The sequence below is a fragment of the Schistocerca cancellata genome, chromosome 2, assembly GCF_023864275.1.
Source record: "Schistocerca cancellata isolate TAMUIC-IGC-003103 chromosome 2, iqSchCanc2.1, whole genome shotgun sequence".
Taxonomy (NCBI): Eukaryota; Metazoa; Arthropoda; class Insecta; order Orthoptera; family Acrididae; genus Schistocerca; species Schistocerca cancellata.
The window spans coordinates 204,682,770-204,700,377 of NC_064627.1; the positions used below are offsets into that span (position 1 = coordinate 204,682,770).

Below are 17,608 nucleotides of genomic sequence, written 5' to 3' on the forward strand. Positions count from 1 at the left end.
TATCACATGCCGAGAGTACGCAAGGCAGTGATTAAAGCAAATGGTGGCTCTTCTGAGATATCTAAAATTTAATAGTTGCATCATTCATCCCTAATACGGTCGGAGGCAGGCAATGGCAAACCACGTCAATTACGACCTTGCCTAGGACGGCGGTGCAGGTCTCTCGCATCGTTCCCCTACGCTCTGTCAAGAAGCGTGGGATTTCGCTTCCATGTACTTACGTGTTGTCTGAGCTTAATAAACATTTAGAAAACAATAAAATGCTATTTTATAATGTATTTCCTTTCCAGCTATACATATATAAAAGAAAGTCATGTTAGTTACACTATTTATAGCTCAAGAACGGCTGGACCGATTATGCTGAAAATTGGTGGAGAGGTAGCTTAGAACCAGGAGACGGACACAGGATACTTTTTATCCCGTTCGACCGCTATAAAACGTGGTATAACAAAAACGCAACTGGCGTGGAACAAAAAACGCAAATGTCAGCTAAACGTCACTATAAAACGTGGTATAACAAAAACGCATCTGACATGGAATAACAAAATGCCAATCCTTGTAAGTTTGTGGTTTAAATCTGAAATATCCATATTTCTCACATGCTCAATTATGTGTGACATATTCACGGGTCGGAAGACCATCTGCGTTGTTTGTTCTTGCTCCTGATAATAAAACAAAAAATGTCGTGTATGACAAGGTACTTAATTGAAGAGTGGAAGCTATGCACCAAAAAACATAAAGAATAAAGAATTAAAAATTACTTAATTTTTTATTTGTTTTTCCTAGTAAAAAATTGAACTTAACATCCAAAATCTGTTTATTTATTGGCTTTAAGGATGAACAGAGTTCGCCGGGTCAGCTAGTTGTCCATAATCGCTTGGTGTTTCCAAACATAGGGACGATGTATATCCACACGAATTTTCATTACAGCATCTATCGCGTAAAATTCTGAAGTAAATCGGTGAAGATCTTTCGAGATATTACATATTAATTTGTACATCATACACATTAAAAAAAAAAACACGTATAGAAAAAGTCGCGCATATTCGCAAGCAACATAATGTCAAAATTTCAAAGCAATCTGCTGACTACTCTTCGAAATTTTTGCCAGCACAAACATAAACGGGCTGAATTTTTATATGTAAAGATACTGAAGACCAAATTTTTGTTTCCCTTGGAAACCATTTTATAGGCAAAGGCAACTGAGACGGGTGCCGTGAACGCGATTAGACCTTTAGTAATACAGATGGTGTTTTATACTGTGTGCCAAAAGACAGAAATGCAGCATTCATAGGCTATACTCGTTATCTCGTGTCTCTTCAGTTCCCTCTAGAGTAAACGTTTGTTCAGAGATACAAGGGAACGGTAGCGAACACTGACGAATTGTCTGCGAATGTTCGTTCGCTTGTACGCGCTTCCATCCGCTCGAAGTGAAGACCGGGTTTCTCGTACTGACAAATTCGCGAACCGAAGCGCGCGCGCGGCGACGCTCGCTTGTCACGGCGCGTCACGCGTGTCGCGTGCAGATGTCGCCCCCCTCGCGGCGCGGTGGGCGGCGCCCGGTGGAGGTGCGCTCGGCGCTCAGTCCGGACGGAACGGGAGAGGTGGCTGGACTTAGAGCTGGAGCGAACATGACCACAGGACTGCTGCCCATGGCGAGCGCGGTGATGGCCGATCCGCAGCTGGACGCGCTGTCGGAGGTGTCGAGCCGGCGCGACAGCCGCGAGGACTTGCAGGAGCTGGCGGCCGCCCTGGGCATCGCCGCCGTCACCGACTTAAAGGAGGACCGCTTCCGGGTCGACCGCAGGAAGCTAGAGGCGATGCTCATCGGTGAGTCCCGTCACCTGTCGCCCCAAGTGGGCCGAGGAAACAATGTGCGAAATGGAACTGTGGGTTCTGTTCCGCTTAAGGTTAAGAGGCATCCCCAAACTGTTTGGGCGGGCTGGTACACAGGTTGCAAAAGCTGTGCTTAGATTGCGTCGGGGGTGCTCAGACAAAACTGTCACTTCCCTGCGTTTAGCTTACACTTCGTCTGAACATCGTTTCTAGTTTGGTAATGTGACCACACGAAATCTTGGTTATTGTGACAGTCGTCTCGGAAATACGAAATGCCAGAAACAAAAAAAAATTCAGATCTGTACTACATAACGCTCAGAGTATTTTTGTGCATGTTGTCAACGTTTATCGTATACAAACTATGAAAACGCAAGGGAGGGGTGGCCACTACGTGAATCTCGTCTGATCCTATTGAAAGCTAGGTAACAAGTTACGTAGTGGACCCTCATAAATTTTGCGTAATTTTAGATTGGCCTATATATGTACGTAATATGCATGGAAATACTCGTCGGATTGTCCATTATCTACGGGAAGTTTTCTTAATTTATCTTGCAGTTTTTTATAACGTCCGTTTAACATGGCGCGAACGTAAACATTGGGCTATGCCATAGTCAGTACGTTACAACCTTTATTTGGCATTCAGATTCTTTGGCTTCACCAGCTCCCAATCCAAATTATCAACTTTCAACTTAACCTACACCTTCGGCTACGCTACAGATCACTCACCACAGCAAATATTTCCGGGTAAAACGAGAAATAGGAGAGGAGGGGTGGGAGGTGTTCCGTTGTATCTAATATCATACTCCAGTCCGGAAAAGCATATACCACATTATGCGCTAATCTATTTTGGTGAATATTACTACCATCCGTGGTATCAACATCTTCAAAACTATTCTAACACTTAAAAAGTTCGGTCTTGGTGTGTTAATGACTGTTTGGACTGAACGTGGCTGCCCTCAGTTTGAGGTCTACAGTTTTCGTATTAGGTTCATAGGTTCATGTTGTAATTTGCGTTTGGACTGTAGTGCCAACGAAGGTATTACACCCAAAATCGCTTTCGCTTGATATTTGATTTGTTAGTTTGCTGTAACGAACTTTACTGGCTAAAACTACGAAAGGAAGTAGTAACAAGAATAGATGCAGGAAAGGCCACAGAAGAGCCATGCCAGGAGTAGCAGCTTACTGGAAACTTGGCATGGTGACCAAAGAAAGCTAACTAGCCACTGAAAAGGGCAGCGGGAAAAATAGTAAAATAACAGGGACAGAAAGATTTGAAAACGCATATTAGTGAATGTTGGGAATAGTGATTAAAGATGAAAAGATCAGCTAAAAATAGGAAAAGATAGACCATGTCAAGTTACTGGATAGACTGACAAAAAGAACCACTCACAATTTGATAGTATTTCGGGTAAAAAGTCTCATTAAAGTTTGAAATCTACCTATTAATTTGCTCACTTTTTCCGTTGAATCTAGCATGGATAATTTTCGGGGATATGTCAAAAGCTAAAGCTGCTCCCAACCTGGAGGTATAATCGTAATACCTTAATGCTTTTAGCAAGCATTGTGCTATTGGAGCTGGTCTGCCTCTACTCTTGTTTTCATGAGCCTAGCTAATTACAGGGAATCTGTATCTCAATGTTACTTCGAGCTACGCTGCAACTCGGCACTTTCACATGTGTAAATCACTGGCGCAAGTGAAGGAAGCGAAGAGTAAAAAATCCTAGGACCGAGTGAGCATAGACTCCCCTGACAGATTTCGACTCCTAACAATCGCTCAGCCGCTGAGCCAATGTTTGTTGATGTAGCAGTTATCAATTTCTGCACGCTGTATTAACGCTTGTTTTGTGGTTGTGCTAGGTACTTTTAACACTGTGAAGTTACTAGGGAAATGAGCTAGTTTAAAAAAAGCTGCTTTTCCGCTCAGATTATAGACCTGAAGTTAGTGTAAAGATTGAATTGTTACAGGTTGTTTGAATAACGGAGATAATTGAAAACAGCATATGCTAAGAGTTTGGTTGAAGCACAAACGTGTTGACAACCGGGCAACTGGAAAATAATAAATTTTAAGCATGGCTAAACTCTTTACCGGTTGAACGTAAGGATTTTAGCCGGTTCTGGCACGTATCACATGATTCAGACCGATGTTTTACTGCTTTGGAAACAGTTAAGGGCGTGGAAGTAAGTTCGCCTCTATAAATGCTGACGGTGAAAGTATTGTAAGGCAGCTAGACGTAGCGGTAGTTGCTTACGTCACATCCACTCGACAGCCACATTGTGAACGTCGCTAGGTAAGATTATTCGACAGATGGGGATGTTTACTATGGAGGACTTCTGAGTTTGCTGTATACTTCGGTGATACGGAGAACAGTGCGGAACAATTACTCGCCTGTAGGTGTTCAGAACGCCCGGTAACTAGGCGAGTATTTGTCAGTGCTGTAGTACTCGCAGCTAACAGACTTGTTGACATTGATAATATACGCCTCGGTTGGCCCAGCCAAGCTACTGGCAGACGGAAGTCGGAGACGAGCAGTAAGAACCTGCGTACACTGAACCTTGAGGTTATTCATTTATTACTGAATATAAAATTAGAGGTATTAAATAGGTTGAATTTTGAAATATTTATGAACTGCGAATCAAGAGGTTTAAAGAGCAGTATGCAAAACTATCGTTAGGATCTACTTACACTAGTGTGGCCAATCTTAATTACTAAGAAGTTTCTGGAGTATACTGTTTACTTTCGGTGGCACGTCACATCGATCGGGGCTCGAATGCTGTAAGAAGTTGTAGTTGCTTCGAAATACGTATGACATGGCCATAGCTAGGCTGAAAACTGTCGGCAAATTTATGCTGCAAAATAGTCATATGAAAGTTTCTTTCGGTCTTTTTGTTAGCGATAAAAACCGTGTTTTGAAATCAGTATTAAAAACTGCTGCAATGTTGTCCAGCAGCGTGGTTTTGTAATCATGTGCCTTTACGACTGCTAATCCCCCTTAAATTTAGCTTATCGTCGTGAGATGGTAGATCCTTAATCGTTCGCGAACGCTGACGAATTTACATTAACCCTTCACTTCAGTTGGCGACAGCTGATTTACTGCTTTTATGGCATCTGGGAGTTTGAGATGAAAAATAGATTAGAAACAGTCGCCAAAATCTCGGTTTTATCTGATAAACTGAAAAGTGCGTGCAGCTGTAGCCATTGTTTCAGGAAATTTACAACTCATTACTGTAGTTGAATGACACTTCCTGTGATAGATTTTTGAGTAAACAGCCAACGTAAACAAACTTTGAACTTCGAAGCAAAGAGGTTGGATTTCTATGTATCGCTAACTTCAGAGCTTGGTTCCGCACTAAATGATGTAAAATATTGCCATTCGTCTGCTGCGTTGGAGGCTTATCGAGTTCTTAGTAAACACCTCAAGTCTGCCACTTTGACATTTCTAATGACTCTTGCCCTTGATAATAGGGGATTCCTCAGAGATTGTCAACAAAGTACCCTTACGGTTGCTATACACCGATCGACCGATTGCACGTGTAAGCGTTTTGATCGACCAGCCGACGAACATTGATGATCGGGATGTCGGTCGGGTAGGACCAGCCGACAGCCGACCACATCATCCGACCCAACAAACTGGGCCGTGTAGCGCTGTCGTGCCGACCGCCCGACAAAAGTTCTTTAATAGCTGTTCGTAGATATGACAGGATGTAAGGCGGAACTTTTCCATTTTTAAGGAATCCATTATTTCGTCTGGCGTGTTTATTGCTATTTTTCGTTAAGAATGATTTGATGTCCAACTCCGAAATGCGTGATTAATCCATTTTTAGATAATTACGAAAAACATAGGCTGTTAGCTGCTTAAGTAACAGAACAAAGGTAATTTTATTTCCTTGCAATAGCCACTTTACCCAAAGCTTCCTCTCGGTTTTCTCTGGCCCTGTTAGCTCTAAAGCAGCCAAGGCAGACCCTAGTATTAGTCTGTAAAAGCAAGCGGTATCTCTAACATAAACACAATGAACTTAAGATAAACAAATCGCAACATGGCGGCGCTGTAATAACAGTGCAGTCGATCGGGATGTATAGGCTGCCTTGACGTTGGTCGGTTGGCCGATAAATTGGTGTGTAGGGGATTTTAGTTGCAAGCCGATTCATAGTTTCATCTTCAGGCATGTGGAAAGTTCAGTAATTCACTTCAGGTGAAGTGCTGGAGTCATACGGTAACTGCTACATAAACTTTAGTCGTTTTGCTGATGCTCTTCTCAACAAATTAACTGTTCCTGGTGAGGCAATTCTGAAAATTTTCATCTCATTTTAACGCCTATTTAATTTTCTTTTACATTCACTGATATTTCGAGGACCTTTCCCATTTGCCTAGGCTTTCTTGTCTTAGATGAATTTCAGTGAGAAAAGGCGGATTCAATAAAGTGATTTGCGAACGTTGTGGTGGATACCCACGCCGTGTAATGTTCTAACTTAAAACGCGTAAATCGTTATCGGCAGAAATTAATTTGGTCAAAAACTGAAATCATTTTCATTGTTTGGCAGGACATACTCGCAATCTCAGAAGCACCTGCTATCCTGGAATATTTTCTGTTAGTATATCGAATATCAAATGGAGGATAACCAGTGTTTACAAATATAAGAATGAATAATATATACAGTAATCCATAGATGAAACGGTTCTCTCTCTCTCTCTCTCTCTCTCTCTCTCTCTGATAACTATTTACCGTAAGATGACGCATGTCTTTCGTGCTAATGAGCGACATGCCGGATTTGTCACTGTTGGAGTGCCGTTGTGGCAAACGCTCTGGGAATGTTGACAAGTCTGTTTCTCGGAATGTTAGATTTCCCTGGTGATGAACGGCGGGCAGTCACAGTAATGGCTATAGGCGGGAGAACATTAGGGAAACGGAAAACACGTCCACCTAAAGATGGGAAAACATCCTGTGGATCGCACTAGTCTGTAAAACTATTTTTGGAAGAGCTTTCTTAGCTGATTAATGTTAGACATCTCACTGTCCAGTGCCAATATGACAACCTCAAAAGGTTTTCATTGCCTTCGTTAAGTAAACAGCGCCGAGGCGCAATAAACCGCTACAAAAGTCCATGAAACTAACATTACCGTCTGTTACTGTTATTAATGTTTACGAACACTACTGTGAGCAAATTGCTGCAAATATAAGGAGATGAAGAAAAACATTCTGCAAGTGAACTTTTTCATATACTGGACAACTTAGGTGGGAGTACGCAAAGGGTTTGATATGGTATACGGAGAAGAAAGTTGGCGATGCGAATTTCGTAGAAAAATTTAGCCATTTCGAATAACGCCGTTTGTATTACCACCCAAACTCGCTTATCGTAACCGTGACTCCGTTTCGCGATACTACAAAACGAGCTACTTGTTTTTCTTGGGTATCCTCAGTCAATCCTATCTGGTAAGGATCCCAAACTGTGCAGTACTCTAGAAAGGGCGGAGAAGTTGTAGTGCAGGCACTATCTTTAATATGTTCGTTGTGCCTTAAATGTTAGACAAAGAACAGGTCTTTGGTTCGTCTTCCCCACGACATTTACTAAATGACGCTTAAAATTTGTAATTCCTATGTATATAGTTGAATCGACAACATTTAAATTTGTGTAAATTGTTGTGCAATCGAAATTTAAAGAAATGTTTCTAGTATCCATGCGGAAGACCTCACAACTTTTATTGTAAAGAGTGACACTTTTCGCAACGTAGATATCACGTCTTAATCATTTTGCAGTTTCATTTTTTGATTTTAGTAGGCGGTTAGGCAATGTAATCTGCAAACAGTATGAGGGCTGCTCAGATGGCTTCTAAATGGTTTGTATAGATTTGGCATACCAGGTACCACTTTTGTCGGTTATTATGAGCTGTCACCTTTCTTACAAGAAATAACGAATACAGACGCGCAAATGAGTGAAAATCCATACACAAATATTAGAAGCTGCTTGAGAGGAACGGTAGCGAAACCTTTCTGGAAATTTAGAAATGAGGAATCAGCTTGATGCTGTCGATAGCAGTCATCACTCCCTGTGAATAGTTGGTTATTTCATATAAAGGATATTTTCTGAATCCGTGCTGGCTATGTTCATCGCTAGTGTTCTTAAAAAAATTTCGTAATGTTGGGACACAGAATATGCTGCTATTCGTATTTTCTCCCCTCTAATGAAAGCCCCACACTGACGAACGATATTCAGTGAGTTTCGTCAAATTTGTCTGTGTGTCAATGCTCGCTTAGAAGGTATGGCAACTAAATCTTCTGTAACTAGTTTTGAAGTTGTTCAGTTTAGAACGTGCACTCAAGGTATTTTATGGTTGACTATTGACAGTGATTACCAATAGCGTAATTGAATAATATCTATTTTCTATTTGTGTGCAGTAAGCTACCGCTCCGGTAAGGGTCAACTGCCAGTGCGTCGATAATCTGCAGGTTTACCTAGTTTCCGCTGAAAGACATTGCTGGAATGGCAACTTTTCCATGTAATCCAGCGAAACACCACATGAATTTTCAAATGTTAACCACCAGATAATTTACTCATATATATATATAAGTACACGGTCATATCACTTTTCTATCGGTAAACTGCAAAGAACTAGTCTTACGGTTTTTTAATCCCCCTTGGCAACGATGTACGGAGATCTTACAATGGCACCCTCAATCCAGTGAAAATGTATATTATTCTGTAAGCTCTTTGTTCGCTATGTGAAAGTGCGTGTTCAAACGCCTGTCTGAAGTCAAGCAGGGCATCATTATATCTGCTTCTGTATTTAGACGATTTTCACAAGGTCCCAAAATTATCCTGAAAAAAGTAAATCCACTCTTCAAAATTCAGCTAAACACATAACTGGTGACTGCAGTAACATAGCTAAACGTTTTTCTGCACACAATCGTTTTAAGCGAGTGATGCGGTCAATATCGATGTATGTACACCCTAAAACATGTAATTGCGATGGACTGCATCAAACCGGTCTGAAGCGCACAAAAAATAGATCAGTGGGTTGTCTGCAGCATTGCTGAGTAATCCCTTTCATTCTCGCAACATAAGATTTTGATAGGCAGGTCTCGTTAGGAAAAACCCGTTGCATCAAAATGAATCTGGATCCTGGACCTTCTTGAAACTTGAATATTTTTGGATGCCTCAGATGTATCAGGTCTTCGGAAGTGGGTGGATATGATTCTTGATATTCCATTATCAGCTTTGTCTTACATAATACATTTGTCTAAATTTTGGAGGCAATAGGGGTAAAATACAGGGACAGAAGTGATTTACAAATTGTACAGAAACGAGACTGCAGTTATGAGGGTCGAAGGGCAAAGAACGGAAGCAGTGGATGAGAATAGAGGGGACACAGTTGCAGCCTCACTGGTGTTAGACAATCTCTACGTGGAGTAAGCAATAAAGGGAAACAAAGGGGAAATTTGGGAAGGTAATTTGTCAGGGAGAAGAAAAATATCTAAGGTTTCCTGAAGATGTTGTTCTCACAGCAAAGTACTTCAATGATCAGTTGAATGGGATGTCTTAGAACGAGATAAAATGAGCATCAACAAAAGTATAACCATGGTAATGCGAAGTAATTGAATTAAATCAGTCTATGGTTAGGGAATTAGATTAGAAAACGAAAACTAGAGTTTTGCTATTTGTGCATTAAAAAACGGATGGTCGAAGTGGGGGATATAGAAGATGGGAATAGCAATAAAAGTAGTTCTGAAAAGTTGACACCAAATACAAATTTGCGTAAGATCTTTTCTGAATGTAAAAGTGAAACTTGGGCAATAAATAGTTCAAACAACAAATAATTTTGAAATGAGGTACGATAGATGAATGTTACATATTAGATGAGTAGATCGAATAACTAATGACGTAATGAGCAGAACTGGGGCTAAAAGAAATTTGACGTCTACAGGGTGATTCAAAAGAAAAGATTTCAGTTATTACAAACTACGGAAGATACGTTGCTCATGTCACTGGATAGAGGGAAGTTCATAGTTTTATGTTCGCACAGACACTATACTATACACTCAACAGAAGCACCATACGTTGCTCGAGAAACATCGAAACGGTAGCAGTTTTCGTTCCATACAAGAGTCAAAAGGTCCCTTTCCATTGAATAGACGGCTTCAACAATTTGTTAAACTTCCTGGCAGATTAAAAATGTGCCGGACCAAAACTCGAACTGGGGAACTTTGCCTTTCGCGGGCAAGTGCTCTACCGTCTGAAGAAGTAAAGCTGTGAGGACGGGGCTTGTCGTGCTTTGGGTAGCTCAGACGGTACAGCACTTGCCTGCGAAAGGCAAAGGTCCCGAGTTCGAGTCTCGGTCCGGCACACAGTTTTAATCTGCCTGGAAGTTTCATATCAGCGCACACTCCGCTGCAGAGTGAAAATCTCATTCTCAATTTCAGTTGCTGAAAAGCAGATGCCATAGGTAAGACACTCTTATGTACCCCATAGAAAAAATTCAATGTGAGGTCTGTGAACTGAGGGGCCAAAAGGAATGAATAAGATTGTTGTCCACCTCTTCTAGTCCTACTTAGTGGGATGGTGATAAGATAACGCAACTACAAGTGAAAGTGAGGCGGTACGCCGTCACCAGTTTTGCAGCATGTCCACGTATGACATTCCTGTCGGTCTCCTCCGAAAAAAGTCAAACTTTGTGTACAGAAATGGCACACAAGTTTCGACGAGTCTCTTCCATGCTAGACACCAGGATTTTGACTCCTAAATTCTTAAGTTATTACGGATTACTTTACTCGATAGATGAAATGTAGATACTTCCGAAAAGCTGAGTTATTCGGAATAAGTGTCGTATACGATGTTCTGGAGAATTGAAACGCAAAATTCGTACCTTCTTTAATGGTCGTCGGGAAACAATTGCTGCAATAAGAGAACGCATCTCGGATACGTTCGACTTACCAGACGTGCATTGCCGACAAGTGCTCTTTCCTTTGCATATGCAACCAGCTTCCAAGAATTTTGTATGCCAGTCCTAAATCTCCTTGTGCAGAAGCGACATTGGCTGAATCGACGGCGGAATGCATGTTGCATTTGAACAACGGATTGTTTTCACGCAAATTCGAACACACACACACACACACACACACACACACACACACACACACACACACACACACACACGCGCGCGCGCGCGCGCGATTTATCTTGTGGTTTAGCCGGCATGTTGCTACAAACAGCTGTGACAAAACTTTGCATCTTCCGATATCCAATGACAGGCCAATGTGTTCCTATCTTTCATAGTATCTCTGGAATAAAAACTGAAATACATTCTTTTTTAATCCGTAAAAGGAAGGTAGGGTAGTACGACATCCTGAGGCATCAAGGAAGTCAGTTTAGTATTAGGGGCAAGTGTTGGTGGGCTGAAATTAAAGGACGACGGTTTACGCCAGTAAACATATTCGAGATGAAGGCTGTAAGTAATTACGTAGCGATGAAGTTTTGCACAGATTAGGTGGAGTTGCACCGGAATGAAAACAATGTTGCATTTAAGGTAATACTTCGTTGGTCTGTCAGTCATTAAAGGTGCATTTACTTGGATATGGTCTCACATTGGCGACATATGCCATAATAGAATATTAGACCAGGTATATTATATAGTATTCCAGTAGCTTGTTTTCAAAGCGGAGGCATCTCCAGTCGCGAAACTATCGATCGATCGTAGCGCAGGGAAGTAGAAAAGGACGTTCATATACAGGTTGACGGTACCATTACAAAATTCCGAGGTGCAGAAAGACCTGGATGCTGAACGCTTGGGTAAGCTCTACCTTATGCTGGTCATTGTTCGTGTCAGTTATCTATGTAGCCAAAAATACAATTAAACATCGCCGAAACATTACAAACTAAATCTGCAGTCTCGTTCACTAATGCAGGTAGTATAACACAAATTGTAACACTGCTAATATTTAAGCATGAGTTTAGTCATAATTCGGTGTTCAATAAATTTCCTACAGCTGGAATAAACTATCCTAAGCAACTCTCATACTCTCCAACAGATTTTCCACGTCGGAATCCATTACTTCTGCGATGCCATCGATTTACCTCAGCATTTGCCTCCCTCTCCTTGTGCTTTCGATATTCTTAAGCATAATGCTTCTCCAGAGAATCATATCTGCTCATCATGTGCCCAGTTACTGTTTCAGTATCACACCTTAGAAAGAAGTCTCATTGTATTTGGTGTAACACTGACCTACTCGGAGTTTCCTCAAACACCACAACTCAAAGGTATGCTCTACGCTCTTCAGCCTTTCCTACGGTCTAGTTTACACATCCGTAAATAACTTACTATGCTAAAAAAATCTTTCTTGTTAAGAACCCGCTGCCTAACCCCAATAACTAAATATTAGTGTTGTCACGCTTTGTGTATAGACGACTTTCTGTATGACTCATGATATGGTATTCCTGGAGTAACTCGTTGCAGCACCCAATCTATACTTAACCATTCAAGAAAAAACAGTTAATCACTTAACTATACATTAAATTACTACAAAATTACTATGTCCAGTGTTCACTGGAAGTGACACAAATTTTCTTAGTGCGATTTGACCACAGTTTCGTCAGGAAAGTTTTCCTAGTATCACATTGGTGGCTCTACATCCCCAGCGTCCAACTCCGTGTCTACACTGGACTCAACAGGAGCTATTTCTAGTGGAATGTCCCGGGAGAACACGTCATCGAACGCCTGACCACGTCCTCGGTTACACACACATCAATTCTTGCTTTCTGTTGTCACCGATCTTCCGTCGACTCCTTACTATTCGCATCGCTGGAAAGGCCACATCATAGTCTTGGCGTAACTGCTAGTGATGTCTCCAACTGCTGTAGTTGTTAGAACTTAGTAATTGCTAGTAAGCTGTTTAACGTTTGTGGCTTCTTTCTAGCTCGAGTCTCTGTATTTTGAGATTCATCTTGTTTAACTTCGGATACGTTATTCTCCAGAGTATCAAGCTGTTACCACGTTTATTATGGCTTGCGCTATAGGAAAGGCTGAAACTTTTAGTATTCCCAGATCGTCCTTGGCACTAACTCGTTAAACAATCTGCCACATGGAGACTCGGCCATGATTGGCAGCAAATCTAAAGTGGGGCGAAAGGAGGCGTGCACGGTCGTCGTTACTGCGCGCGTTTGCGATTAGATACGAAGCGGGGAAAGTGATACTGGTGGCCTGTATTATGCACCCTTCACCGAACAACATAGTTGGTTTTGGAGTAAATATGTTCAGCAATGAAATGTATTCCATAATGTTTACGGATCGATTCGGCACAAAAGTAACGTGCAGGGGTATTCTGGCATCTACATACTGATAGTTGCTGTACAATGCTTGTCTGCCGAATTGCTTCGATGTCAGCTTTTAACCTGAACTGGTCTCAAACACTCGAGTAGAACTCGAGAACGGATCCTACCACCATACCGTACGGTGGCCTTCAAAGATGTTAACTTTCTCAGAACCATCAACCCCTAGAGCCTAGACGGACACAGGCCTTCCCTACAACTGACCTTATTGCTACTTGCATTACAGGTCATTTCTCAACGTTCTCCCCAGTTTAATCTATGTGGCTAAGTAGCTTACCACTGTTACTGCATTTGTACATGATAGGAATGTTACCAAATGCCATAAATTAAGTTTCAAGCATATTTCCAGTCATTCTCCCACATAAAAACTGAGCCCTGTTGAATCTTCCTGTAGGCGCTCAACGATATTTTCCCATACCAGTGAGTCATCAGAAAACAGATCGTGGCTTACCCTATTTGACACAGTTAATGTATATGTTAAGCAAGGGTTGTCATATCTCACTTCCTGGGGGACGTCTGACGTTAACTTTGTGTACGTAGCACCCTTCATCTCCAATACAACTAGTGGAAAGATATCGGGACAAATACTAGCGTGTGCTTTGCCCAAGCATATAATACGCATAAGCTAAAGAAAAAACCAAATCCTTTACGTACATTCATCTCCATTTTCGCGCAGTCCTCTCGATGTGATATTTGCGTGGTCACACAAAGCTTCTGCCTGATGATTCATCCGGTCAGACAGCATCCTGGGAAGCCTCGTCATCCGAATAGCGAATAAGATAATTTTCAGAAAGAGGTAAGTCCGAGGACGCCAGTTCTGGATTGTACAAAGGCAAGTCAGATAATGAAAGGTTGCCTCGGTTTCGCAGCTTCTACTGTTCGCCCATTCTTGAACGTTACCCTTCGCGTCTAGATTCGGCCCAAATACCATCGCCTTAGTATAAGACAGCGGAAAATCCTTGAATGTTAAAGCATTTAATGTTATCGCTTGCAGATACCTAATCATGTCTTTGTTGACAGGAGAGACCGTCTCGGTAGGGTTCGGTATAGAACGAAAATTATCGATACATCAATGAGTAATGTTGCAAGAAAATGATTACACATAAAATAATCGAAACTAAAATAGCCGTACCTTGTATCTTGAGGTATAAATACTTCGATAAAAAGATCACTTCCTATCAACTCAATCCCTCCATCTGTTTTCAAAGTAATACTTAGTAGCATTTTAAATAGAATAAAATGAGTTAAAGCAATATTTTAATTTTCTTTAGACTAATTTTTAAGAATTTGAAACTTGAAATATGAAGTTACAGAATGGATTATCGGAAAAATTTAATAGTACCCCAAAGTGGATAAATTTTACCAAATCTTCCCATTGTTCCTCGAGACGCTCAATACTTCATCTAACCGTTTTGCTGATATATTACGCGTCTTTGACAGTGCACTGCCTGCCTTTGAAAATAAAGCAGAGCGCATGGATATAGCTGGAATCCACAGATATTAGCTTTCACACCTGGGAAAAAGCTTTGTCTTCCTACAGCTGTAAAGGATTAGCAGACAGTGGTGACACAGATGTCGTGAAATAAAGGCTCTATACACCTTTTCGATCGGCCAGAGCAGTTTGTCGAGTCATTAATTTTTGCACGTAAATAGTTTGAAAGAAAAAGACAAAATAAAACGAGTGGAATTGCGAAAACTAAGGGTTCATAGTGGACTAAGAAGGAAACGCTGGCGAAGTGTCGTCAGTTTTATCACATTTGTTCGGAATTCAGAGATCACATTAAATTTTAGCACAATGTACTAACCACAATATTCTTATAGATCTACGGAATTAAAATATTCTTCGTAAACGTTTTTGTAATTCTATACATCAAATATTTGTTAGCCACTACAGCTGAGTAGGTGTGTGTCCTTCACTTCATCCTCATGGCCATGTACTTAACGTAAAAGTAAATGGTCCGTTGGTTGCATTTAACCGCATATTCAGGACTGTCAGATAATCCCCGTTCATCAGTTACTTAAATCAACCAGAACTCGTTCTGACCAGATTGTCGTACAGTTTCCTCAGGAGACTGAAGCCTTCGAACTACTTCTTGTGGTCGTCCACCAAATTTCGGTTCTTCTGTCCACTTATAGCCCATAGTTCTTTCAAAGTTAGTTATGATACGAAGGCTTGCAGTTCTTCGCCGATTTTCCATTAAAGTGGCCATGATTTAGGTCTGTAGGTGCCAGGTCTTAGTGCTTAGGGAGTTCTGAGATTTACCTGCGCACTTTTGTGGCTGTGATCGCGGAATTGCAGGAGGCTCATTCTAGGACTGGGAGCCAGGCGCATGGAGTGGTTCTGAGTGTTTGATTATTCACGTTGTCTCCTTCGGTTCGATCATCAGCGCAATTTTACCTACATTCTCACTCGCATGCATATCACTCGTCCAAATGTCCTGTTGGCGTTCGTATGATAAATTATTGAGCGTTGGAACTGAGTCATACGATCAAATCTTAGGGTAAATAATAACCGCAAAAGTGGGAGGACTTTGAGGAGTCTGTAACGACTTAATTGGCTTAATGGACTGGTGCAAGTTCTATTAGACGCCACTTCGGTGATTTGCGTGTCCCTAACCTGTCAGTTACCAAACCAGGGAAGCGAGGACCTACTGTTAAACGTGAGACCGGAACGACGTGTTTCTGGTGACTCGTCACATCGTTGAGAGGTGAATGCTAGAGTAAAATGAACGCTGACAAATTTGTGATCCGACCGAGATTCAAACCCGCGACCTCTCGGTTTCCTGGCGCTCTTTTTATCGCTAGACCACTAGGTCCGACGTATTCGAGAATATAGGTACCGTAGCTATAGGTTTTAATGAGTTGGCTAGTATGAAAATGTGATATATCTGGTCGTATCTTTGACTGCATTAACTTAGCTTAGATGTTTCATACCGTCAAGGGACTGTAGACCTTGTAATGTCACACGACTTTAAATTTGAGGACAGAAGTGATCCTATAAGGGTTCTGTTATTTCTGAGTAAGGTATAGAACCATAAAATGTAGTAATCATGAAGATTATTTAATAACTGTTATGAAGTTCTGATAAGAGTAAAAGAAGCAGTTCTTAAAGTATCGGTATCGAAAGTATTCGGTACCTACAATTTTCCATGTGCCTACGTCGTTAAGAGCTCGGTCACTTAGCGCACAACTGTTAGTCACTGACAGATAACCACACTAAACTGAAGTTTGTGTTTAAAAAATTCTTAAGAGAATATAGAATAGTTACTTTAATACAATGTTGCAATAAAATTATTTTCGTTCAGATCTGGATTGTAGTTACTGGTTTCTAGCTATGGTGGGCTTTTTCGGACCAACGAACTTTAGTGGACTATACCTTTCCTTTCTCCTACCAACTGACGTTTTCTCTAAGGCAGTGAGTAAGCCTTTAGCGACTTGGATTCTAGTAAGTTATGTACTGTACTTGCTATGTTCAGAGTTTCGGGGGGGGGGGGGGATCTTTGCTCTAGATACTTTCGAACTTAGTATTTAGTGTTCATTGCTTGTCTTTTGTAGGCAGTGTTGAAAATAGATTGTAGGCTGTTTCACCTATGCTACAGAGTTACGGCCGGCCGGTGTGGCCGAGCCGTTCTCGGCACTTGTCTGGAACCGCGCGACCACTACGGTCGCAGGTTCGAATCCTGGATGTATGTGATGTCCTTATGATGGTTAGGTTTAAGTAGTTCTAAGTTCTAGGGGACTGATGACCTCAGATGTTAAGACCCATAGTGCTCAGCCATTTGAACCATAAAAAGTCACGTCTTTCTCATAACTTTTAATGTGTTGCAGAGTGGCTGGCTTCTCATTTTTCATTCTCATGGTCATCCAGCCATGGTAATTTGCTGTCTTGTTTTCAATATCTTCTCCCTGTTCCTTGCGTCTCTGTGGTTTCCTTGCTCTTTTTTGTCCATTGTAGTGTTGTCCTCCTGTCGTTCTTCTGGTTCTTCCTTTCTCCTCTTATTGTGCTGTACGTCTTTTTCTTCTTTCCCTTAGGTAATTGTTCTACTGGGAGCAAGGGACCGATGACCTCGCAGTTTGGTCTCTTCCCCTCCCTCATCCCCCTTTTAAACCAACTTTCTCATAACTGCTGCGATTCTCCATGTGCAACTGTTAAATTCTATACCTAATTCCACGTTAATCATTCTTTCGTAGTAGAAATTTCCTAGGGGTTCTTGCATTCTTAGCCGCACACTGAGAGGCGAACCTGCAAACTGTAGTAGGTACGAAAAAGGGGGTGAGTAGAGGATAATGAAGTAAGCAAATAACCCTAATTAACATCGATCCGGAAATCATTAGACAACATTTCCTGCCTCAGCAACTTACTGGTCGTGTACCTTCATTTCCTGCAACGCAAGTTGTTTGGGTGACTCTTGTGCTGAAAGAATGCGTACCTGCTACATGCATGATTCAATAGCC

General features: G+C 41.4%; 1 protein-coding gene across 1 annotated transcript in view; it reads left to right on the forward strand.

Annotated features, from left to right (window-relative positions):
* Positions 1-1,526: 1,526 nt before the first annotated feature.
* LOC126152458 (protein bicaudal C homolog 1) overlaps positions 1,527-17,608 on the forward strand; it is a 310,606-nt gene continuing 294,524 nt past the window's right edge. The window contains exon 1 of the mRNA XM_049916007.1: positions 1,527-1,830. Coding sequence (XP_049771964.1) covers positions 1,527-1,830 — 304 coding nt within the window. The remainder of the gene's footprint in view (positions 1,831-17,608) is intronic.